This window comes from Equus przewalskii, chromosome 24 (assembly GCF_037783145.1).
Source record: "Equus przewalskii isolate Varuska chromosome 24, EquPr2, whole genome shotgun sequence".
Classification (NCBI taxonomy): Eukaryota; Metazoa; Chordata; class Mammalia; order Perissodactyla; family Equidae; genus Equus; species Equus przewalskii.
Window position 1 is genome coordinate 8,673,474 of NC_091854.1, and position 26,828 is coordinate 8,700,301.

General features: G+C 36.6%; 1 protein-coding gene across 17 annotated transcripts in view; it reads left to right on the forward strand.

Annotated features, from left to right (window-relative positions):
- The window catches only part of ZNF644 (zinc finger protein 644), a 118,617-nt gene that overhangs the window by 16,155 nt on the left and 75,634 nt on the right, over nucleotides 1-26,828 (forward strand). For 12 of the 17 annotated variants that reach the window (XM_008531656.2, XM_070592202.1, XM_008531662.2 and 9 more), the window contains one exon: nucleotides 22,959-23,019. The exons of the other annotated variants lie outside the window; for them this stretch is intronic. In XM_008531656.2, coding sequence (XP_008529878.1) covers nucleotides 22,976-23,019 — 44 coding nt within the window. In that variant the 5' untranslated portion in view covers nucleotides 22,959-22,975. The remainder of the gene's footprint in view (nucleotides 1-22,958; nucleotides 23,020-26,828) is intronic. 17 annotated transcript variants of the gene reach the window in all.

Genomic DNA, 26,828 nt, shown 5'->3' on the forward strand with positions numbered 1-26,828 from the left:
TTTTACCCAATCTGCCGGTCTCTGCTTTTTTATTGAGATGCCCAGTTAATTTGCATTTGTAATTACTGATCAGGTAGGATTTATGTCTGTCAAATATATTGCTATTTGTTTTCTGTATGTTTTAAGGGTTTTTTTTTGTTGTTGTTCCTCTGCTGTTGCCTTCCTTGGTGCTAAATAGATTATTTTCTAGTACCATTTAAATCCCTTGTTGGTTTTTTCAGCATATATTTTTTTCATTTTCTTAGTGGTTGCCCTGGGAATTACAGTTAATAACTTTATTTCAATCTAGTTCAAATTAATATCAACTTAATTTCAATAACATACAGAAGTTTTGCTCCTATATAATTTCACTCCTTTCCCTTCTTTTGTGCTATTGTCATGCAAATTACATCTTTATATGTCTTTTAAATCAGATAGGAGGAAAAAAGAGTCACAAATTTAAACTGTGTTTTATATTTACCTGTCTAGTTATCTTTACCGTGCTCTTTATTTCTTCAGGTGGACTTAAGGTACTGTCTAGTGTCCTTTCATTTCAGTCTGAAGAGCATGCTTTAGTATTTCTTGTACAGCAGGTCTGTTAGCAACCAATTCTCAGTTTTTGTTTATCTGAGAATGTCTTAATTTCTCCTTCATTTCTCAAAAGTGGTTATAGAAGTCTCGATTGACAGTCTTATTTTTTCAGTACTTTGAATATGTTTTCCCAATGCCTTCTGGCCTCCATGGTTTCTAATGAGAAATTAACTACTGATTTTATTGAGGATCTCTATATGTGACTGGTTGCTTATCTCTTGTTTCTGTCAGGATTCTCTTTGTTTTTGACAGTTAGATTTTGATGTGTCCAGGTGTGGATCTCTTTGAGTTTATCCTACTTGTATTTCTCTGAGCTTTTTGGGTTTTAAATTAATGTTTTTTTTGTTTTTTGTTTTTTTTTGCTTGAGGAAGATTGTTCTTGAGCTGACATCTATGCCAATCTTCCTCTGTTTTGTATGTGGGACACTGCCACACCATGGCTTGATGAATGGTCTGTAGGTCTGTGCCTGGGATCTGAACCAGTGAACCCTGAGCTGCTGAAGTCAAGTGTGCAAATTTAACCACTGTGCCACCAGGCTAGCCTCTTGAGATTAATGTTTTTAATTAAATTTGGGGGACTTTTCAGTCATTATTTATTCAAATATTCTTTCTGTCCCTTTCTACCCCACTCTTTCTGGGACTTCATTATGTATCTGTTGATATGTTTATAGGTGTCCCTCAGGTATCTTAGATGCTATTCTTTTTTTTTTCCTTTCTGTTCCTCAGAATGGATAATCTCAATTGACCTGTTTTCAGATTCACTGATTCTGCCTTCTCAGATCTAATGCTGAAACCTTCCAGTGAATTTTTCAGTTTAGGTATTGTACTTTTTAACTCTAGAATTTCTATTTTGTTGTTTTTCATGATTTCTATCTCTATTTGTGAGACATTCATCTCATTCTTTTCTTTAGTTCTTCAGACATGGATTTCCTTGACTTCGAACATGTTTCTTTGAACATGTTTGAAATAGCTGATTTTAAAACTTTGTTTAGTAAGTCCAATGTCTGGGTTTCCTCAGGGACACTATCTCTTGACTGTGTTTTTCCCCCATGTGCATGAGCCATTCTTTTCTTGTTTTTTTCTTTTTTTTAATGTCACTTTTTGTTGAAAGGTCTACATTTTAAACAATTTCGCAGCTCTGATAATCAGATATTCTCCTCTGGCCAGTGTTTGTTGTTAAGCTTGTTTAGTGGTTTTTCTGAACTAATTCTTTAAAATCTGTATTCTTTGTCATGTGTGGCGACTAAAGTCTCTCTACTCAGTTAGCTTAGTGGTCAGCTAATAATTGGACAGTGATTTTCTTAACTTCTTAGGACGAGTAAGTCTCCCAGTCTTTGTTGAGAGGTTCTGTATCTGTTGGAGCATGACTTCAGCACTCAGCCAGGAAGTTTGTAACTTTGCTTTACCCTTCACTTCCCCCTTGTGCAAGAGCTTTCAGGTTAGCCAGAGGTGAGTGCTTAGGGCCTTCTTAGGCCTTTCTTGACCATATGCACAGCCCTGGGCATGTGCATACATGTGAGCATCTAGATTCTCAGGAATATATTGGAGCTTTTCTAAACCCACAGCTTTTCTGTTTAAGCTTTTTTGTTAGCTTATTGTTTGTCTCAACTGTTAACCACTGCCTTGATCAGCTGCAACATGAAACAATTGCCTCTGATTGTTTTTGACAGACATCCTTGGGGAAGACATTTTTCGCACTGGGTGAACTCTCAGTCAGGTCAAATTAAGATTGCTTTGGGAGTGGGGTGTTCTAGAAGACTACCAGGCATGTCAAATAATGACAGTCCTCTGAGGATGGAGTAGTGAAGGAACTCCCACCCTCTTCTGCTCCTTTCAGGTAGCTGCCAGGCTGCTGGTTTTCCCTGGGCTTGTGAACTGTTGTCTTTCAAAGCTAATGTGGAGCTGGGATGGGAGGATGGGAATAGAGCAAAATAAAATGCCATAAAGTTTGCTTATCTTATCAAGATTTGGCCATCTTTCTTGAATAAGCTCTCCCTAGATTGCTGCAAGCTTTTGGTTAATTTCTAGAGTTTGGAAAACAACTCTCTTTTCCCCAGTGTTCTTGTTGGTTTTTTAGAAGAGATGATTTGTTTTGCTATTTTTGCTGCTGTCCTACTGTTTGGAGAGTTCTTTTGTATTTTAGATATGAGTCTTTTATTAAATATGTAGCTTGCAAATATTTTCTCTAAATCTGTCACTTATTTTTTAATCCTCTTCACAGAATCTTTTCCAGAGTAAAAGACTTTCATTTTAATAAAATCCAATTTGTTAAATTTTTCCTTTCATGGATCATGCTTTTTTGTGTTACTTCTAAGAACTCCTTTTCTAGTTCTGGATCCTGAAGATTTTCTTCTATCTGCTGTAGGATTATAGGAGACCCCCGTTATGTGCAGATTTACTTTCCACAGTTTCAGTTACCTACAGTCAACCGAGGTCTGAAAATATTAAATGGAAAATTACAGAAATAAACAGTGCATAAGTTTTAAATTGTTCACTGTTGTGAGTAGTGTGATGACATCTTGTGCTGTCCCACTTGGGGCATAAATTATCTCTTTGTCTAGTGTGTCCATGCTGTATATGTTACCTGCCCGTTAGTCACTTGGTAGGTCTCTCTGTTCTGAGATTGACTGTTGTTGTATCGCAGCGCTTGTGTTCAGGTAACCCTTATTTTCCTTAATAATGGCTCTCAAGTGCAAGAGTAATGATTCTGGAAATTTGGATATGCCAAAGAGAAGCTATAAAGTGCATCTTTTAAGTGAAAAGGTAAACATTCTCAACTTAGTAAGGAAAGAAAAACGGTCATATGCTGAGGTTGCTAAGATCTGTGGTAAGAATGAATCTTCTATCTCTGAAATTGTGCAGAAGGAAAAAGAAATTCATGCTGGTATTGCTATTGCATCTCAAATATGTACATACAGGAGAAAACTTGTTATATATAGGGTTTGGTACTATCCATGGTTTCAGGTGTCTGCTGGGGATTTTGGAACATACCCCTCACAGATAAGGGGGCACTATTATAGTAATTTTACATTTTACATTTAAACTTATAATCCATTTGAATTAATATTGATATAGAGTGTGAGATTTAGGTTTTCTTTTTTTTAAATGTATATCCACTTGCTCCAGCACTAATTGTTGAAAAAACTTGTTTTTTCCATTGGATTGCTTTTGCGCTTTTGTCAAAAAATCAGCTAGCCTCATGTGGGGCTATGGTATAATTTTGGGAGGTTATGGAAGGGATATAAGAGACTTAAGTTATTTTCTTACGTAATCATAGGCAGTCAGATCCCAAATGAAAAATCAAGATACCAGTATAACTGTATTGTTTAGAAATGAGAGGGAGAGATGTTAGGGAAGGAAAGGGTGGTGGGTAGTGCTGTTCTTCATAAGAAGCTTTGCTTGATTTTAAAAATATGCATTTGTGTAACTTTAATTCAAATAAAAACAAAATACTATAGGATAATGCCAGGGCCTTACTTAGGGGAAAATTTAAAACCTTAAAGGTTGGGGCCAGCTCTGTGGTGCAGTGGTTAAGTTTGAACGCTCTGCTTCAGCATCCCGGGGGTTGCCGGTTTGGATCCAGTGTGCAGACCTATGCACCACTTCTCAAGCCATGCTGTGGCAGGTGTCCCACGTATGAAGTAGAGGAAGATCGGCATGGATGTTAGCTCAGGGCCAATCTTCCTGAGTGGAAAAAAAGAAAAAGAGGAGGCTTGGCAGCAGATGTTAGCTCAGGGCTAATCTTCTTCAAAACAAAAAAACCTTATATGTCTATTTATTTGTTTTGCAGTGTTTTTCTTGTGGAGAAAATACTCAAAATAGTGCATGGAAAAAAATGTACAACTCAGGCATTCAAAAGTGGCATACCTGCTTAATCACCCCATAGTCAAGAATTAAAACATTGCCAGATCTCCTCTCTGCCCCCTCCCAGTCACACCTCTCCCTCTTTCCTGAGGAGACTACCATCCTACCTTTTATGGTGGTCACTTTTTTGTTTTATGTTTTTATCATTTAAAAGTAAACTTTTGAACTTTGTATTTTTTTCTTGTTAATGAAATTTGTATAAATGGATCCTGGCTTTTCCAACAGTTTGTGAGATTCATCTCTATTGTTGTATATAACTGTTGTTCATTTTCATTGCTGTACAGTATATTATATGAATATCCCACAATTTATTCATTCTATTACTGATGGAAATTTGGATTGTTTCCACTTTTAGGCTTTTATGAATAATGCTGCTTATGCATTTCTTTGTACATGTCTGCTAGTGCACACATGGAAGCATTTATATTGAGTAAATATGTAGGAGTTTAATAGCTTGGCTTTAGAGTGTATTTATGTTTGATTTCAGAAGATACTCAAACTTTTTTTCCCAAAGTGTTTGTAACAGTTTACAATCTCATCAACAAAGTTCCTTTTGCACTTCATCTTCACCAACACTTTGTATTGTTAGTCTTTCACTTTAGCCATTCTAGAGGGTGTATAGTGGTATCTCTTAGTGGTTTTATTTTCTATTTCCCTGATCCAAATGTGATTGTACATTTTTATATGTTTATTGGCCAGGTTTTGTAAATATTGTGTGTGTATTTGAAAAGAATGTGTATTCTGCAGTTTTTGGGTGCAGTATTTATGTGTCTAAGTTAGTTTTGTTAATTATTTTGTTCAAAACTTGTACATCCCTACCAATTTGATTTCTGCATGTTGGTTCCATTAGAGAGATTTGTTGAAATCTACTGCTATTATGGATTTGTCTTTCTTGGGTTGCTATCCATTTCTGCTTTAGTACATATAGGAATCCATGCTATTAGGGGCATACAAATTTAGAGTTGTTTTATTCTGTGTTTCTGTTGAGTTGTTCCTTTTATCATTGTTGTTTCTTGTTATCTTTGGTAATGCTTTTTTGCTTTGGTCTACTTTAATTGATAATAACATAGCTACATTAGCCTTCTTTTTTTCCTTCCTGAGGAAGATTAGCCCTGAGCTAACATCTGTGCCTTCCTCTACTTTATATGTGGATTGCTGCCACAGCATGGCTGATGAATGGTGTAGGTCCACACCTGGGATCCGAACCTGCAAACCCGGGTTGCCGAAGTGGAGTGTGCTGAACTCAACCACTATGCCATGGGGCCAGCCCCTACACTAACCTTCTTATAGCTAGTGTTTGTATGGTTCATTTTCTCCCCCCAACCTTTTATTTTAAATTTTTCTGTGCCTTTATGTTTTAGAACTGTTTCATACATACACCATGTCATTGTTGTTTTTTTTTCAATCCCATCTAACACTCGTTGTCTTTGGTTATGACATACAATTTGTTTAGATTTCATATAATTACTGATGTATTGGGGCTTAAATGTGTGATCTTATTATGTGCTTTCTATTTATTCTGTTTTCTTTTTCTCATCTTCCTTGCCATCATTTGGACTAAGTATTTTTATTACTTCTCACTTCCCCCATCTTTTTTTTTTTAACCTGTTTTTGTTTTGTCTGCTGACCGCAAGTCTAATTTTTGTTGATCTGAAAGTCTTTTCTTTTTGAAGGATAGTATCTTCATTTTTGAAGGATAATATCACTGGATATACAAGATGTTGTTCCAGTATCTCCATTTTTTCTGATGATAAATCAGCCATTACTTGTATTGTCATTGCCCATATGACCATTCATTCATTTTTCTCTGGCTGCTTTTGAGGTTTTCTCTTTGGCTTTTAGCAGCTTGACTGTGATATGTATGTAGAAGTGGTTCTTTGTGTTTATTCTGCTTGGGTTTGTTGAGATTCTTGGATCTGCTAATGTTTTCTACCAAATTTGAGATGTTTTTGGCTATTCTTCAACAAAAATTGTTTTATACCTTTTTCACTCTTCTCTCTTTCTGTTATATCTTTGTTGAGTGGTATTAGATCTATGTTGAACTGCCTGGTGTTGTCCTGCTGGTCTCTGAGACTCTGTTAATTTTTCTTCACTCATTTTACTTCCTGTTGTTTGGATTGGACAGTTTTATTGCCTTATTTCAAGCTCATCAATTCTTTCTTCTGCTCCCTCTAATCACCCCCTTCTGGTGAATTTTTTGTTTTAGTTATTTTATTTTTCAGCTTTTTCTTTTTTGTAGTCTGTCAATTTTTTGAATGTACTTTCTTTTAATTTTTGTAACATACTTAGAATAGCTGCTTTGAATTCTTTATATTCTAACTCCAACATTTCAGGGAACTCAGAATCAATATCTATTGACTCCCGTTTTTTCCTGAGTATGGATCATAGTTTCCTGTTTGTTTGCATGCCATGTAGTTTTTGCGTGAAAACTGGACATTGTGAGTATGTTTTAGTGACTGGATTCTGATCATGTTTTTCTGAAAATTGTTGGGTGAAGTTTGTAGTCAGATTTTCAAGGTTGCCCTGTGGTTTTCTTGTTACTAGGGATTCCACTAATTTCCAGCTTTCTGCTGGGCTTGGGTTCTGTCCTCTGACACTTCAACCTTGTAGGGCTTCACCTTCCTGCCCCCCAAGCTATGCACCCTGTTGAAAAAGCATCAGACTCACGATACAGTTCTGTTTTTCAAGTTTAGCTTTCTCTCTGACCTCTGCCAACTTTTTCTCCCTTGACCTCTTCAGTTCTCCTCTGTGCATGCATAGTTTAGCAGTCATCTGGTGATTTGGGCAGAGTTTATACCAAGAATTTTTATTTCACTCCTTATCTGGTTCTGTCATACCATGCTCTCTCCATTTAAATTATAGCTCCTTTTCCAGGCCTAAACTCCCAGCCCTGTGGTAATACTGTCTTTTTCTGGAGATAATTTTTGTTGCCTCTGCCACACCAGGGGTCTCCAGCAGTCTGGGATCACCTTAATTAAATTTTAGGGATTGAGTTTTTTTTTTCATTTGACCACATAGATGCCTTCAGCTTGCGCTTCAGAGCATGCAAGAACTTGTTTACTTCTGGCTCAGTAGAGTTTAGTTTTGTTGGGTCTCAACTCAAATAGTGGGCAGCATTTATAATGGTTCCCACCATTTCTGAACCTTGCATTCCCCTTTTGGTCCCCCTGGCTCTACAGCAGTGTCAGAAATAATGACCAGTTTCTCAGCTGTCTCATTTGGATTGGCAAATAACCCCAAGGCAAAAGCATCCTCAGATTTTTATCTTATCTGTATGTTTCTGTCTTTTCTTGGATCTTGGCCTCCGTCACTTTTTGAAGGTATTAGCTTTTTGATACTTTCAAATTGGTAGTTTTTAATATTTTGTTCAGTTTCTTTAATAGGTCTCAGTAGGAAGATTGGTATTACCTATTTTGCTATCACTGCAATTATTTCAGGCTTGTTTGGGTTGATGGGTGCGTATGATATTATTAAGTTAATGTCTCTATTTGTTGGCTTGGATTTTTTCTGTGGTGGCCTCATTCCTAAATTTGTTATTTCCATGAGGTGGCAAAGATGGCCACTGGCTGCTCTGACCTACATTCTTGTAGCTGTTATTTCCACTGAAGAGTGTACCTTTCCCAGTACTTGCAAACATCCTGAGAAGGATTCCAGATTTCCCCACTTTGGGCTACTTCCCCATCCAGGAACAAATTACTGTGGCTAGGAGGACAAGGTACTCTGATCAGCCTGGGTGTCACTTTTGTATCCCTCAGTCCAGGGACCTAGGATTGGCACCACTTTGATAGTTGGATAAGGATGTTTCCATAAAGGACTGTCAGGGTGCCATTAACATAAACAGGAACAGGGATGTTAGGCAAGATAGCAAGTTGCTCCACAACAGTTTTCGTAGATTTTTGGAGTATCCTGAAAAATGTCATTGTATGGTTGAATCCGGTAAAGCTGTCTAGCAGCAAAATTTCATGAAATTATAGTTGACTGGTAACATCACTTGTAAAAATGATTTTGCTCAGTTTATGTATCTCTGAGGTTGACATACTGTGACAAAGTGTTTTGTAGAGCTACGGCTAATAAAAGAATAAAAGAGACTTTGATGTCTGTTTTTCCCCTTGCCTTCAAAAGTTGAGACCTAGATCAATTGTTAATCTAAAATAACTCTTCTAGAAATGAGAAAAATTTACTATGCCATCTTTAAGATAGAGTTGCTGTATCACTTAGCTATTGCTGTGTAACAAATTGCTCTAAAACTTGGTGGTTTAAAACAAACATTTATTATTAGAACAAGTCTGTGAGTCAGCTAGGCAGAATTTCTGGTCTTGACTGGACTCATTTATGAGTCTGCATTCAGCAGCAGCTCAGGAAAGTGTCTCTGCTCCTCTTGGCTGGGTTCTCTAGGATGCCCTGGGGTGGGACATCTGGGCTGTATTCTCATCTTCCGGCAGATTAGAGTGGATTTTTTCTCGTGATGGTGGCAGGATTCCAAGAGAAAACAGAAGCATGCAAGATCTCTTGAGACCTAGCTCAGAACTGGCAAATCGTGACATCTGCTGTATTCACTGGTCTTCCTTAGAAGGTCAAGCATAGAGTTAAAGTCTGGGGTAAAAGACTCTCTACCTCTTGATAGGAAAAACTGCAAAGCCTCATTGCCAGATGAATGAATGATGAGGTGGTGCAGAATTGGGGTTATTTTTGCAGACACACTGATTCATGATGTGAAATTAATTTTTAATGTTTATTTAGTTCTAGGTTGAGCCCCATTATATTTCAGTAGGAATTGTGTTTGAATATAGAAGTTGGGGCAAGTGTAAGTTAAGTACATTGATCTGTATTGACTGATACAATCAATCAATTGTATCAATCTAGGTACAATGACTCTAGTTATAATTGTTTCATAAGCTGTGTCTGATGAGATTTTCGGAAGCATTGTTCATGCATCGAGTTACTGATTGTAGGGTAATTGTAGCACCAGTTGTAGATGTTGAAAGATTCATTTGTACCTTTACTCTTTTGGTTATAAATGACAATGTTCTTTTTGTGTTCATTATTATCATCTGACTTTCTAATTTGAGATTTGACTTTATCTTTTTCCCAAATTTTTTATTATTTGCATATGTGGTTTTTTAAACTTTATTGAAGTATAATTGGCATATAATAAATCACATGTTTGAAGTGTACAGTTTGAACAGATTTGACATCTGTATACATCCATGGAATTATCATCACAATCAAGATAATAAACGTATCTTTCATCCTGAAAAGTTTCCTTGTTCCCCTTTGCAATCGTGTTTATTGCTCCTCTGCTTATACAGTATGTAATCTTTTTGTCTACCTTTTTTCAGTCAGCATAATTATTTTTAGATTCATTCATAACGTTGCGTGTATCATTAGTTCAGTCCTACTTACTCTATTGTAAAGATACATGGTAAGGATTCACATGTTGCTGGACATTTTTTCCCTCAGCTTTTGGCTGTTAGAAATAAGGATGAACATCTGTATGTAAGTCTTTGTGTGAATATGTGCTTTCATTTATTTGGGTAAATACCTAGGAGTGAAATGACTAGATCACGTAGTGGGTGTATGTTTGATATTTTAAGAAATGGTGAAACTTTTAAAAAAAAATTTTTAATTGAGGTTATGACAGTTTGGAACATTGTGAAATTACAGTTATACATTATTATTTGTCAGTCATCTTATAGGAGCGCCCCTTTACCCTTTGTGCCCACTTCCCACCCTCCTTCCCCCTGGTAACCGCTAGTCTGTTCTCTTTGTCCACGTGTTTGTTTATCTTCCACATCTGAGTGGAATCATACAGAGTTTTCTTTCTCCCTCTGGCTTATTTCGCTTAACATAATACCCTCAAGGTCCATCTGTGTTGTTGTGAATGGGATGATTTTATCATTTTTTATGGCTGAGTAGTATTCCGTGTGTGTGTGTGTGTGTGTGTGTGTATACACATATATATGTATACATATATATGTAAACATATCCTCTTTATCTAGTCATCAGTTGATAGGCACTTATGTTGCTTCCATGTCTTGGCTATTGTGAGTAATCTGCAATGAACATAGGGGTGTATAAGTCTCTTTGACTTGCTGATTGGTGAAACTGTTTTTACAAAGTGGTTGCACCAAGCATTTTACTTTTCTGTATGAATGTATGAGAGTTTCAGTTCCTTCACATGTTTGCCAACACTTGGTAGATTGGTCTTAGTAATTTTAGCCATTCTTACAGTTGTGTAGTGATAACTCATTATGACTTTGATTTGCACTTTCCCAATGACAAATGATAATTGAACATATTTTCATGTACTTACATGTCATTCATGTATCTTTGGTGAAGTGCTGCTTCAAATCTTCTGCCCGTTTTGTAATAGGATTGTTTTGTTGTCATTGAGGTTTTAAAAACAGACATTTAGATATAATTGCCATGTAGTGAAGTACACATATTTGAAATGTACTTTATAAGTTTTGAGATATGTATGCACTCAGAAAGCCATCACCACAAACGAGATAATGAATATATTTATCACCCTCCAAAGTTTCCTTGTTCCACTTTGTAATTCTTCTTTCCTGAGTCAGATTCCCTTTTTGGGTTTGTCTTTCAAACAGCATTTTGTCTAGGGTTACTGTAAGCCAGTGCTGCCTGAATTAAGAGATTTTCTGCTCTGTCTGAAGGGAACAGGCATTATTTTTGGCTTTGTGTGAGACTGGGTCAATAATCCCTCTCATCCTTTTGGGTGGCTCTTTCCTTGGCCTTGGGTAGTTTCCACACAGGATTCCACACATTATGCAGTTGAATGCTTAAGGGTGTTCTTGATCTGTGCAGTTGCCCTCTTTCCAGCACTCTGCCCTGAAATCTCTAGCCATCTTGGCTTCTTTAGACTTCCAGCTCCGTCTCCTTAACTTGGGGAAACCACCAGGCTCTGCTTGGGGACCCCTTCTCCAGGTGGGGGTCTGTACTTTCTCAGGCAGTGAGTTAGGATTGCTGGAGAGCTCACCTCATTTGTTTCCCTTCTTTTAGGGTTCACCATCGGTGGTTGCCTGTGTAATGTCTGAAAACTGCCATTTCATATGTATGTATTTGTGTGTGTGTGTGTGTGTGTTTAGGCTTTTCAGGTGGCAGGCAAACTCAGTCTCTGTTAGTCCATCTTGGCCTTTATATGTATTTTTTTCTTGATATTTATTTTTTTAATTGTGGTAAAAAAATACATGACGTTAAATTTACCATAGTAACCATTTTTAACTACTTCAGTAGTGTTAAGGATCTCTAGAACATTATGTCTTGCAAAACTGAAACTCTGTACCCATTAAACACTTAATTTGTTGCCCCAGCCCCACTCCCAGCCCTTGGCAGCCTTTCTACTTTGTTTTTTTGTGGTTTTAACTGCTGTAGATACTTCACACGAGTGGAATCATACAGTATTTGTCCTTTTTTGATTGGCTTATTTCACTTAGCAAAGTGTCCTTGTTTCATTTATAATGTAGTATGTGACTGGATTTCCTTCTTTTTAAAGGCTGCATGCTATTCCATTTTATGTATATGCCACATTTCTTTTATCCATTCACCTGTCAGTGGACATTTAGGTTGCTTCCACCTCTTAGCTATTGTGAATTATGCTGCAGTGAGCATGGGTATGTAAACATCTCTTTGAGACTCTACTTTGAATTCTGTTGTATATATAGCCAGAACTGGGATTGCTGGTCATATTGTAATTCTATTTTTAATTTTTTGAGGAACTGCTGTACTATTTTCCACGATGGCTGCACCATTTTACATTCCCACCAGCAATGCACAAGAATTCCAGTTCTCTGGATCCCTGTCAACACTTGTTATTTTTTGTTCTTTTGATAGTGGCCATCCTGTTGGGTGTGAAATGATATCTTGTGGTTTTGACTTGCATTTGTCTCATGATTAGTGATGTTGAGCATCTTTTCATATACTTGTTGGAGGTTTGTATATCTTTTTTGGATATTTGTCTAGTCAAATCCTTTGCCCATTTAATCAGGTTGTTTGTTTTTATTTTTTCTGTTGTTGTTGAGTTGTAGATGTTCCTTCTGTGTTTTGGGTATTAACCCCTTATCAGATATATGATTTGCAAAAATTTTTCTCCCATTTTGTAGATTGCCTTTGCATTCTGTTGATTATTTCCTTTGATGTGCAGAAGATTTTGATAGGGATTGCATTGAATCTGTAGATCGCTTTGGGTAGTATGGACATTTTAACGATATTAAATCTTCCATTTCACAAACACAGGGTATTCTTCCATTTATTTGTATCTTCTTTTTGATTTTTTTAGTAATGTGTTATAGTTTTCCATGTACAAGTCTTTTACCTCCTTGGTTATGTTTATTCCAAAGTACTTTATTCCTTTTGATGCTATTGTTAATGGGATTGTTTTCAAAATTTTGTTTCTCAGATTGATCATTATTCGTATATAGAAACACAACTGATTTTATATGCTGCAATTTTGCTGAAATCATTTATTAGTTTTAACAGGTTTCTCTTTCTTTTTGAATAATCTTTAGGGTTTTCTACCTAAAAAATCATGTTATCTACTAACAGGTAAATTTTACTTTTTCCTTTCCAGTTTGGATGCCATTTATTTCTTTTTCCTGTCTATTTGCCCTGGCTAGTCCTTTCAGTACTATGCTGAATAGAAGTAGCAAGAGTGGCATCACCTTCTTCTTGATCTTAGAGGGAAAGCTTTTAAGTCTTTTACTGTTGAGTATGATGTTGGCTGTGGGTTTTTCACATAGGGTTTTTATTATGTTGAGGCAGTTTCCCTCTGTTCCTAGTTCGTTGAGTATTTCTATCATGAAATGGTCTTGAGTTTTGTCAGATGCTTTTTCAGCATTGGTTGACATGATCACATGGTTTCTGTCCTTCATTCTGTTAATGTGGTGTATTACATTAATTGATTTTCATTTGTTGAGTGATCCTTGCATTCCAGGAATAAATCCAACTTGGTCATTGTATATAATTCTTTTAGTTTGCTGTTGAATTTCATTTGTTAGTATTTTGTTGACAGTTTTTGCTCAATATTCATCAGGGACATTGGTCTGTAGTTTTCCTTTTTTGTTGTGTGTCAGCACTCACCTAAACAATATCCCAATTATATTATACTTTTTAGGTACAGATTTAAAAAGTACTTTCTAGCAAACTTTATTACAAATCTCCTTTAAAACAGTATATTTATAGTGTTTAAAATGGGCTGGTTTTGCTTGTTGGGGAACAAATGCAATTAAAAGGTATTTTCCCCTAGATTTTGAAATATAACCATGAACACAGCAAGATAAATAATAAAGAGCTGAAGTCAAAATTAATTGTGTGTGTGTGTGGTGTTTGTGTATGCTTTTGTCTTTTGGGGTGTTTTTTTTTGTTTTTTTGAGGAAGATTAGCCCTGAGCTAACATCTGCTGCCAATCCTCCTCTTTTTGCTGTGAAAGGCTGGCTCTGAACTAACATCTGTGCCCATCTTCCTCTACTTTATATGTGGGATGCCTGCCGTAGCATGGCTAGACAAGTGGTGCATAGATCTGCACCCGGGATCCGAACTGGTGAACCCCGGGCTGCCAAAGCGGAATGTGTGAACTTAACCGCTGCGTCACTGGGCTGGCCCCTTTTGTTTTTTTATTGTGGTAAAATATAATAAAATTTAACGTTTTAAGCATTTTTAGGTATACAGTTCAGTGGCAATAAATGCATTCACATGGTTGTGCAAACATGTATATACTTTCGTATTAGTCTTCCAGGGTTGCTGTAACAAAATACCCACAGACTGGGTGGCTTAAACAACAGGAATTTATTTTCTCGCAGTTCTGGAGGCTAGAAGCCCAAGATTAGGGTGTTAGGTTTGGTTTCTCCTCAGGCCCCTCTCCTTGCAGATGACTGTCTTCTCTCTGTGTCCTCACATGGCCTTTCCTCTATGCATGCGTCCCTGGTATCTCTCTTCTTCTAAGGACACTAGTTCATGTTGAATTAGCGCCACACCCTTATGACCTCAGTTACCTCCTTAAAGGCCCTGTCTTCAAATACAGTCACATTGGGAGTTAAGGCCTCAACATATGATTTTTATGGGGAAACTGTTCGGTCTGTAACACCTTTTATATAGTGCTTCTAATTTATCTACTAGAGAGCCTGCCATCCTTAGTATATTAGTTTCCTGTGGCTTCTCTAACAAATTACCACAAACTAGGTGCCTTAAAACAACAGAAACTCTCTCAGTTTCTGGAAGCCAGAAGTCTGAAATCGTTATGACTGGACAGAAATCAAGGTGTCAGCAGAGTAGTTCTCTCTCCAGAGGCTGTAGGGGAGAATCGGTCCCTTGCCTCTTCCCAATTGTGGTGACTGCTGGCATCCCTGGCTCTGGCTGCAATCTTCAAGACCAGTGTTTTCAAATCTCTCCCTGCTCTGTCTTTGCTTTCTCTGTGTGTAGTTAAATTTCTCCCTGTCTCTCTCTTTAAGGATACGTGTGATTGTATTTAGGGCCCACCCAGATAATCTATGATAATCTCTCCACCTCAAGATCTTTAATTACATCTGCAAAGACCCTTTTTATAAAAAAAAAAAAAATTTTTTTTTGTTGAGTTCATAATAGTTTACAACATTGTGAAATTTTGGTTGTACATTATTGTTTGTCGGAAACCATATAAGTGTTCCTCTTCACTCTTTGTGCCCACCCCTCAATCCCCTTTCCCCTGGTAACCACTGAACTGTTCTCTTTATCCGTGTGTTTGTTTATCTTTCAAATATGAGTGAATTCATATGGTGTTTATCTTTCTCTGTCTGGTTTATTCTGCTTAACATAATACCCTCAAGGTCCATCCATGTTGTTGTGAATGGGATGATTTTGTCTTTTTTATGGCTGAGTAGTATTCCACTGTGTATATATACCACATCCTCTTTATCCAGTCATTGGTTGATGGGTCCTTGGGTTACTTCCATGTCTAGGCTATTGTGAATAATGCTGCAATGAACATAGGGGTGCATAAGTCACTTTGAATTGTTGATTTCATGTTCTTTGGATAGATAGCCAGTTGTAGGATAGCTGGGTCATATGGTATGTCTATTTTTACTTTTTTGAGAAATCTTCATCCTGTTTTCCATAGTGGTTGCACCAGTTTGCATTCCCACCAGTAGTGTATGGGGATTCCCTTTTCTCCACAACCTCTCCAACATTTATTTTTTGTCTTAGTGATTAAAGCCATTTTAATGGGTGTAAGGTGATACCTTAGTGTAGTTTTGATTTGTATTTCCCTGGTGACTAGTGATGTTGAACATCTTTTCATGTGCTTATTGGCCATCTGTATATCTTCTTTGGAGAAATGTCTGTTCATATCCTCTGCCCATTTTTGATTGGGTTGTTTGTTTTTTTTGTTGTTCAGTTGTGTGAGTTCTTTATATATTATGGAGGTTAACCCTTTGTTGATTATATATGATTTGCAAATATTTTCTCCCAGTTAGTGGGTTGTCTTTTTGTTTTGATCCTGGTTTCCTTTGTCTTACAGAAACTCTTTAGTCTGATAAAGTCCCACTTGTTTATTTTTTCTTTTGTTGCCTTATCCAAGAAGACATGGTATTCGAAAAGATCCTTTTAAGACCCATGTCAAAGAGTGTACTACCTATATTTTCTTCCAGAAGTTTTATGGTTTCAAGTTTTACCTTCAAGTCTTTGATCCATTTTGATCTTATTTTTTTTTTTAAGCCTTCTTTTTTTTTTTTTTAAAGATTTTATTTTTTCCCTTTTTCTCCCCAAAGCCCCCCGGTACATAGTTGTATATTCTTTGTTGTGGGTGCTTCTAGTTGTGGCATGTGGGACGCTGCCTCAGTGTGGTCTGATGAGCAGTGCCATGTCCGTGCCCAGGATTCGAACCAACGAAACACTGGGCCACCTGCAGCGGAGCACGCGAACTTAACCACTCGGCCACGGGGCCAGCCCCCATTTTGATCTTATTTTTATGTATGGTGTAAGATAATGCTCTACTTTCATTCTTTTGCATGTGGCCATCCAGTTTTCCCAATACCATTTATCGAAGAGACTGTCTTTTCTCCATTGTGTGTTCTTAGCTCCTTTGTCAAAGATTAGCTGTCCATATATTTGCGGTTTTATTTCTGGGCTTTCAGTTCTGTTCCATTGATCTGTGTGCCTGTTTTTGTACCAGTACCATGCTGTTTTCATTACTATAGCTTTGTAGTATATTTTGAAGTCAGAGATTGTGATACTTCCAGCTTTGTTCTTTTTTCTCAGGATTGCTTTATCTATTCGGGGGCTTTGGTTGCCCCCGAGAATTTAAAAGAATTTAAAAGAATTTTAAAATTCTTTGTTCTATTTCTGTGAAGAATGTCATTGGGATTCTGATTGGGATTGCATTGAATCTGTAGATTGCTTTGGGTATTATGGACATTTTAACTATGTTTATTCTTCCGATCCATGTGCATAGAATATCTTTCCATTTCTTTATGCCGTCAACAATTGCTTTCAGTAATGGCTTATAGTTTTCATTGTATTAGGTCTTTTACCTCCTTGGTTAAATTTATTCCTAGATATTTTATTCTTTTTGCTGCAGTTGTAACTGGGATTGTATTCTTGAGTTCTCTTTCTGTTAGTTTGTTATTAGAGTATAGAAGTGCAACTGATTGTTGTAAGTTGATTTTGTACCCTGCAACTTTACTGTTTTGATTATTTCTAATAGTTTTCCTGTGGATTCTTTAGGGTTTTCTATATAAAAAATCATGTCATCTAAACAGTGGGAGTTTCACTTCTTCATTTCCTTTTGGATTTCTTTTATTCCTTTTTCTTGCCTAATTACTCTGTACAAAACCTCCAGTACAATGTTGAATAAGAGTGGTGAGGGTGGGTACTCTTGTTTTGTTCCTGTTCTGAGAGGGATGATGTTCAGTTTTTCCTCATTGTATGTGATGTTGGCTGTGGATTTGTCATATATGGCCTTTATTATCTTAAGGTACTTTCCTTCTATTCCCATTTTGTTAAGAGTTTTTATCATAAATGGCTGTTGGATCTTATCAGATGCTTCCTCTGCATCTATTGACATGATCATGTGGTTTTTATCCATAATTTTGTTAATGTAGTGCATTACATTGATTAATTTGTGGATGTTAACCATCCTTGTGTCCCTGGTGTAAATCCCACTTGATCATGGTGTATGATCTTTTTGATATAGTACTGTATTCGGGTTGCCAATATTTTGTTGAGGATTTTTGCATCTGTATTCATCAGCAATAATTGGCCTGTAGTTTTCCTTTTTTGTGTTGTTCTTATCAGGCTTTGGTATCAGGGTGATTTTGGCCTCATAGAATGTGCTGGGAAGTATTCCATCTTCCCTTATTTTTTGGAAAAGTTTGAGAAGGCTAGGTGTTAAATCCTCTTTGACTATTTGGTAGAATTCTCCAGGGAAGCTTTCTGGTCCTGGACTTTTATTTTTTGGGATGTTTTTGATTACTGTTTCAATCTGTTTACTTGTGATTGATCTATTCAGATTCTTTATTTTTTCTTGATTCAGATTTGGGAGGTTGTAAGAGTTAACAATTTATCCATTTCTTCTAGATTGTCCAATTTTTTGCCATATAGCTTTTCGTGGTATTCTATTAGAATCTTTTGTATTTCTGTGGTATCTGATCTAATTTATCCTCTTTCATTTCTAATTTTATTTGTTTGATCTTTGTCTCTTTTTTTCTTTGTAAGTCTGGCTAAGGGTTTGTCAGTTTTTATCTTCTCAAAGAATCAGCTCTTTGTTTCATTGACTCTTTCTACTGTCTTTGTTTCAATTTCATTTATTTCCGATCTGATTTTTATTATTTCCTTCCTTCTGCTGACTTTGGCCTTTGTTCTTCTTTTTCTAATTCTGTTAGGTGTAGTTTGAGATTGCTTATTTGGGATTTTTCTTGTTTCTTAAGGTGAGCCTGTATTGTGATGAATTTCCTTTAGTAAAGCTTTTGCTGCATCCCATATGAGTTTGTATTGTATATTTCATTTTTGCTGGTCTCCAGATATTTTTTGATTTCTCCTTTAATTTCTTTAACGATCCATTGGTTGTTCAGTAGCATGTTGTTTACTCTCTACATCTTTGTCCCTTTCTCACCTTTTTTCTTGGTAATTAATTTAATTTCTTATTAATTGTTAAGCAATTAATTGTTAATTCTTATTACGTTAGTTTCTTGTTTCATAGCATTATGATCAGAAAAGATGCTTGTTATTTCGCTCCACTTAAATTTTTTGAGGCTTGCCTTGTTTACCAGCATATGGTCTATCCTTGAGAATGTTCTGTGAGCACTTGAGAGGAATGTGTATTCTGCTGTTTTTGGATGAAGTGTTCTATATATGTCTATCAAGTCCATCTGGTCTAGTTTTTCATTTAATTCCACTGTTTCCTTGTTAACTTTCTGTCTGGATGATCTGTCCATTGATGTGAGTGGAGTGTTGAAGTCCTCTATTGTTATTGTGCTGTTAATGTCTCCTTTTAGGTTTGTTAATAGTTGCTTTATCTACTTTGGTGCCCCTGTGTTAGGTGCATAGATATATATAAGTGTTATATGTCTTCTTGGTGGAGTGTCCCTTTGATCATTATATGCTACCCCTCTTTGTCTTTCTTTACCTGTCTTATCTGGAAGTCTACTTTGTCTGATGAAAGTATTGCAACACCTGCTTTCTTTTGTTTGCCATTAGCTTGGACTATCATCTTCCATTCCTTACACTCTGAGCCTGGGTTTGTGGTCGGAGCTAAGATGTGTTTCCTGGAGGCAGCATATTATTGCGTCTTGAACTTTAATCCATCTCACCACTCTGTCTTTTTACTTGCGAATTCAATCCATTTCTATTTAGAGTGGTTATTGATATATGAGGGCTTGATGCTGCCATTTTATCACTTGTTTTCTGGTTCTTTTGCATTTCCTTTGTTTCTTGTCCTGTCTATTTCAGAGTACTAATTTGGATACAGTATTCTTGGCTGAAGGATTTTATCTTTCAAAGGTTTGAGCATATCATTCTGCTCTCTCCTAGTCTGTAAGGTTTCTCCTGAGAAATCCACTGAAAGTCTGATAGGAGTTACTTTGTAAATTATTTTCTTCTGCCTTGCTACCCTTAGTATTTTTTTTTTGTCATTGACTTTTGCCAGCTTTGGTATTATATGCCTTGCAGTAAGTCTTTTTTACATTGATATAGTTAGGACATCTGTTGGCTTCTTTCACCTGGATTTCCGTCTTCTTCCCCAGGTTTGAGAAGTTCTCCACTATTATTTTTTTGAACAAGCTTTCTGTTCCATTCTCATTCTCTTCTACCTCTGGAATACCTATAATCCTTATGATGCATTTCCTAATTGAGTTGGATATTGCTTGGAGACTTTTCTTCATTTCTTTTTAGTCTTAGTTCTCTCTCCTCCTGCATCTGAAGCATTTCTATATTTCTGTCTTCAGTGGTGCTGATTTGTCACTCCATGATATCAGGGAATCCATATTCTTCTTTATGTAACCTTTGTGTTTTTCATCTCCAGTATTTCTGATTGGTTCTTTATAGTTTCAGTCTCTTCATAGTTTCAATCTATTTTGTGTAGCAGCTCCTGAATTTGTTGAATTGTCTATCTGTATTCTCTTTTAACTTGTTGAATTTTTTAGTGATAGCTGTTTTGAATTCTCTCATGTAGGTTGTAGATTTCTGGGTCTTCAGGGATGATTCCTGGGTACTTATCATTTTTCTTCTTGTCTGGAGATTTGATATATTTTTTCATACTGCTAGATGGCATGGATTTGTGCTTCTGCATTGTGGTAGTATTTGATCACTGCTTCCATCTCTCACCACTGGGCAGGGGTCAAGAGCTTCATATTCTGAGCCCACTGTGTTCTGAGGGCAGCTCCCAGGTGCTGGTCTGCGGTGCTGGTTGGCAGGGAGGGGCGCTTTCCCCTGCATGATCTCAGGGGTTTCTCGCTCTGCCCTCTTGGGGTGTTGGCTTGATGAAGACACCTCCTGTGAGCAAGTCTGCTCTGTGTGGGACTTTCCCCTGGGCTGTGAGGGACCTGAGAGATCTGTGGTGTTCCCGTGGACAGCTGCTGCTCCCTTCCCCCTTTCGTCTTGGAAGTTGTGTGCAGTCTCTGGGATGCTGCCCTTCAGGGAGGAACAGAAGCTTTCTTTTACCTCGTTCCACTTCCTCGACGTGGGGGAGGAGGCTCCAGCATTTCCACCTTCTGATGTATGGCTGTCTGGGTCTCTCAGACGACTTTTGTGTTGTGTGGATGTTCTCTGTTGGAGTATAAATGACCTTTTCATTCTATCTTAGAGGGGAGAGTTACGGGAAGAGCTCACTCTGCCATGATGCTGATGTCACTCCTCTGCAAAGAACTTTATTTTTTGTGCCATATAACATTTACAGGTTCCAGGGATTAGGATGGTAATATGTTTTGCATGGACATTTTTCAGCCCATCACACTCAGCAACTTGTAGTAGACTTTTACTGCTCTCACTTTGGTTTAGTTTCATTTGTAATAAGTTCCAGTATCTAGGTAAAGGTTGGTGGCAGTAGATTGCAGAGAGAATATTCTCATCTCTTCTAGGCATTATGTAGAAAACTTTAGGTCTGTGGTTCTCAGTCTGTGGTACTGGAAGTAACAGCATTAGCATCACCTTAGGAACTTAGTAGAAATGCAAATTATTAGGCTCCAATCTTAGACCTACTGAATCAGGAACTCTGAGTGTGGGGCCCAGCAGTCTGTGTACAACAAGCCCTCCAGGTAATTCTGATGCATAGTAAAGTTTTGAGAACCACTTTTCTAGGTTATGGACATCATTAAAACCATTTTTCCCTCCCTCTCCAACTCTTATCTACTTAAGGCTAATACTTAAATTAGTCTGGGATTTATAGTCTACAAACTTTGTTTTCTGTAGGGATGTAAACATTTAGTACCACAATCTTGATACTGTACTAATAATCAGTGAAATTACTTAATTTAATCAATAAAAGGTTGTGCTGGGCTGATTATTGTTAGTTGTGTTTTTACTTACATGTAGTTATTTCATTAAGTAACTACCAGAATCAGAAGTGATATGAGTTTTTTTTCTTTAGCCCTTGAAGGTGTGAATTAAACTCATTAAACTGAATTTTACTTGTTTTTTTTCCTGTATCCCTATGTACGTTTTGGGATACAACACAAAATTTCTAATCTTTCATTCTTCCTGCATTGTTATGCCATTCAGTGAAAGTGATGAATAACATAAATGAATTCTTTTCCTCAGTGTATCCACACTGTAGTTCAGAAAATACACAGGTAAAACAAATAGGGTTGATATAGAGCTATTACTAGTTGCTATGGCAGTTGAGAAAGTCAAGTTTACATAGCTGGAGAAATTAAAGAAGGATCTGCTAGGGTGACTGAGCTAAATATTGAAAAACTAATAAAAGGTGTTAGCAAATTTCAAGAGAGGTAGAAGGTAGATATAGTTCACCATGTGAAAAAGCATGAAAGCTGAGAGACCATGGGATCTGTTCTGGGAGTTAAAATGGTTTAGTATATTAGGAACTTGGAATGAATGGGAGAGTAAAGATTGGGAATAGATAGATTAAGGTTGAGAACATTGATGAGTACTGTTGAAGGACTTGAACCATAGATGTGACATCTTCAGGATGGCCATTGCAAAATAATTATATATAGTTGTAGGAAAGATGAATTTGAGATGCTAGTGAGCCTGGAAATACTTACAGTAATCTAGGTGAGAATGGCAGTAGGTATGGTGGTACCATTTTTTGAGAATAAGAATTCACTAGAGTAACAAGCTAAGTTTCAAGTAGGAGAAGATGTGCAGAGTTCAGGGTAGGACATAGTGAGTTTTCAGAGTTTGTGGAATGTGATCAAATTAGAGGTAGGTAGATTTTTGACAAGTAAATTTTCAGTGGAGTTTTGGGGTGGAGGCCTTGTTAAACTAGATTGAAGATTAAGTTGAGGAAGCTGGAGAGTATCAATGTATGCTATTCTCTAGAATAATGGTCCCTGTCATTTAGTAAATACTTAATTAGTGTTAGCCATTATTATGGCTGCTGTTAGTATATGCTTTTATGCCATCTCATACTCAGTTTTTTTCTTCAGCTTTTTGGCATGTTTTTTGGTATGTACCTAATAGTGCTGTATAAACATTGATCTAGATAGTGTGTGTTTTAGTAACAAGTACTGATTTTAATTATTGCTATTGCCATACTATCAAAATTAGTGAAACCAAATTGTAAATTTTTTTAAATTTATGATATTGTACATTTTTTTAGATTTTTAAAAAAATTTTTTAAAGAGAACTAGAAAGTTTAATTTTCTCATTTGAATAGATTATTGTTCCTCAAAAAAAATGGTACTTAGAAAGTTTCCTTAAGGTTAAATTGATCATGTTTTAGTTAAACACTTTTTGGATAGATGTTATATCAAGAAAATAATTTGACTTACAGATTTTAGTTTAAAAGAATAGTGTATCATAGATGTACTTATTCTTACGTGAAGCAAAAAACTAAATGGTGGTCTTTACATGTATTCTTTCAGGTTTGATTTAATTTCGAATGAGATTGTTCTTGCAGCGAGATGTTAATAAGACAAAATCTAGGTAAGTAGAAGGCTGCCTTGTTAAATGTTACATATGAGTAGGAATAATAATAAAAATTGTTTTTAAAAATGTGCCTTCAAGTCCAGAATAAATGAGTTTTTAAATAAAATTTTGAAATATGAGGAGTTGACTTTTTATGCACTGGTCTGATTGATTTGATGAGAATAAAAATATGGCTATCAGGGGCCAGCCCTGTGGCATAGTGGTTAAATTCGGCATGCCCTGCTTTGGCGACCCGGGTTTGTGGGTTTGGATCCTGGGCATGGACCTACCCCACTCATCAGCCATGTTGTAGTGGCGACCCATATACAAAATAGAGGAAGACTTGGCACAGATGTTAGCTCAGGGCTCATTTTCCTCAAGCAAAAGAAGAGGAAGCTTGGCAACAGATGTTAGCTTAGGGCAAATCTTCCTCAGCAGAAAAAAAATACAGCTATCAAGTTGTGGAACTAAACTCTTAGTTTTCCTTCTTTCATGTTGAGTTTAGCTTAAGTATACACTTTCTAGTGAGTCTTAAACCTGTTGGAAAATCAACTTGATGTTTGGTAGCCACTCTGAAACCAGTTAAAGAAGTCATTTGCTAGGGGCTGGCCCCGTGGCCGAGTGGTTAAGTTCGCGCGCTCCGCTGCAGGCGGCCCAGTGTTTCGTCGGTTCGAATCCTGGGCGCGGACATGGCACTGCTCGTCAGACCACGCTGAGGCAGCGTCCCACATGCCACAACTAGAGGAACCTACAACGAAGAATACACAACTATGTACCGGGGGGCTTTGGGGAGAAAAAGGAAGAAATAAAATCTTTAAAAAAAAAAAAAAAAAATGCATCTATAAGAAGTCATTTGCTACATTGCTTCAATGCTCTCTTAGTGGTTTATAGTACTTGAATAGTCTTTGTTTTAGTGAATTTTACTTTCTTATTTCCATTAACAAACCACTTCCACAAGTTGGTTAACAATGTAAATTTGCCGAGTTGTGTGGCTTATTCATGTTAATATAATGTTCAGAATTGTAAATGACTGTTTTAATATTTTTCTTGTGGGTATCTCTACTGAATGACTTTCCTGATTTAGCATTCTGGTTCGCTTTGATCTTTTAAGACTATTGACTTTCCAAAAATTGAATTTTGATTTTGTACTTTTGGTTTGGTATGTGAAAGAATTCTTTTTAAGAATAAAAACTGTTGAAATGTTAGAAAGATACATTTACTATTTGGTAAGTGAACACAGCTTCAGGATATAAAGAGATGATAAAAAATACTTTGATAAAATTGCAATTAACTTGGTCTTTCTCTTGTCTAGTGAGATGTTTCAGCTGTCAGAAACTTGATGATCTTAAAGTTAAAAAAAAAAAAGCCTGGGTTGAGAAGTGCTATAGTTGAGTAACGTGCAGTTAAGTAATGTATTCTCAGTAAGTGGTTTAGGCATAATTTGAAGCAAAGTTTTCCTTTTATTGCTATTATTTAATAAGAATAGTAGTGGTAGTTTGAAGAATACTTATTGTGCTCTGTATCAAGTGCTTCTCATGCCTTATTAATCTTCATAGTACCTCCTATAAGGTAGGTATGCTGTATAGGGAATTTTTAAATTTTTGGTAAAAGCTGAGCTGTTTCTTTTTTTTTTAGGTGGAGTACTTTATTTTCACAGCATTTATGATAAGCAGTACTTGCCTGTGTATCTTCCTAAAGGGGAAAAGAACTTAACTTTAGTACTTAAGGTCTTAACAGGGATTTTGTTTGCTAGTTGAATATACAGTATCTAGTAGAACCTTTATTCTGATTTCTTAGATATTGCTCATGGGATGACACTGGTTTAACTTATTCTGACTTTATTCCACCATAATTATATATGCATTTTTTATTAAGATGTAATTTACATTTTTTACTGTTATAATTTATGTATGGTAAAATGTGTAAAATTTAAATTATAGAGCTGAATGGGTCTTTACTTATATGTTCACATGTGTAAAACACCATCTAGATCTACGTAGAACATTTTTATCGTCTCAGAAAGTTTCTTGTGCTCTTCTTTTTCCAATCCAATAACCTTTCGTCCTGAGGTAAGCATCTTTCTGAATTCTATCAGCATAGCTTAGTTTTGCCTATTCTTGAACTTTATGATATATAGAATTATAAAATACGAACTCTTTTGTATCTGGCTTTTTTCATCCAACATATATTTTTGCATTTCCTCTGTGTTGTTTTGAGTCTCAGCAGTTCATTATTTTTTACTGCTGAGTAATATTCCATTGTATGAACACACTGCACATTTTTAATGCATTATCTCTATGATTTTATTGGCTTCTCCAAGTCTCTGACCTCACTTGCCAACATTCTGCTCTGCTTTCCTTCCTCTGGTTGTCTCCCTCATTGTCCCCCATCACCTGCACAATAAACTGTAAGCTCTGTAATATGACATACCATAATCTCCCTGCAGCTATTCCAGAATGCCTGGAATTACCTGAATAAACTAAGTATGATGTCTTATATTCCTAGTTTTAGTCCTCTGTTTATGTTGGCGCTCTTCCCCAACCCCTTGCCTCCCCAACTGCCAGTGTCCTTCCTCCTGGTTGTCAGCTTATCTCCTGAAATAGTCCATTTCAAGCATCGTTTTCTCCTTTGATCCACACCTGGCCAGCAGTAGTCTGTTTTCTTTACTAGACTGTGAGCTCTTTGAAGGTGGACACCATCCATGTCTTATTTATCTTGGTAGTACAATGCCGCAGTACTGTATGTACTTAGTGAATGTTTGTTAAACCTCAAACAATGAACAGAGTGCTTCTCAGACAAATAGGGATTGAGAATGCTAGCTGGAATGGGATGGGGCATTGGCACTTCAGTTGCTGTTGAGCTGTAGGAAGGAGCCAATGAGGGCAATACAGAGGCAGCATTATAGGGCTTTTGAAAAGAGAAATAAAATATCCCCCAAGTCTTCTTTCAGTCCAGTTGGAATAAAATGGCTAGTAATGTTCTTAGTTCAGACTTTAAGGAAGACTGTGTCATTGTTGATTTTGGTTACTTTTTCCAGATGAAGGCGTTAATCCATGTTATGGAAATTGGAATGTTTGGGACTAACAGTATTGTCTTTATACTAATTATTTCATTAAAGATTTTAAAAGATGTGTTAGACTAATAATACAAATAGATTAGGAGGGCTGGTCCCATTTATCAGAAGTGAGGAAAACTTTTCCTCATTTTCCTGAGAGTAAAAAACTATTGGAGTAGAGGAAGAGATTGAATCATAGTCTGGAGTTGTGATAACATTTTTGATTCCAATAGCTTAGGAAGTTTGCTGTTTGCTGAAAAGTGCTTTTAAAAATTGTATCATTATAGATCTGTAATATATGTAAAAATTATACTTTCTTAAGAAATGAAACTTTTAAAAAATTCTGAAGCATTTACACTAGTTTTCTTTTTCCATGTTTGAAATTCGGCCAGTTGAATTGGCTATTGTAGTCACCTGGGGGATTTTAATGCCTGAAGCTTGATTGCCTTCCAGGAAGTCTAAAGCAAGGAGAAATTCTTCCTCACTGGGATCAATTTGTTGCTTTCACTCTGCAGTTTCTGCCATCAAGGTTGAACACAGAGTTGGACATTGACCCTGTCTCATGCTATTCCTTCTGTCTCCCTACAGTGATTTTCTTAGCCATGGATTGTTATCGAATGTATAACTTTGGTTATTTCCTTATTTCTTCCTGGATGTGAAGTGTGTTTAGTTTTCTTGCTGATGAAATTTGAGTATTCAGAGACGTTTAACTTTGAGATTGCTTATGTGTCTTTAAAAGATTTAGGATTAGGTTCTCTTCTCAGAGGCTGAT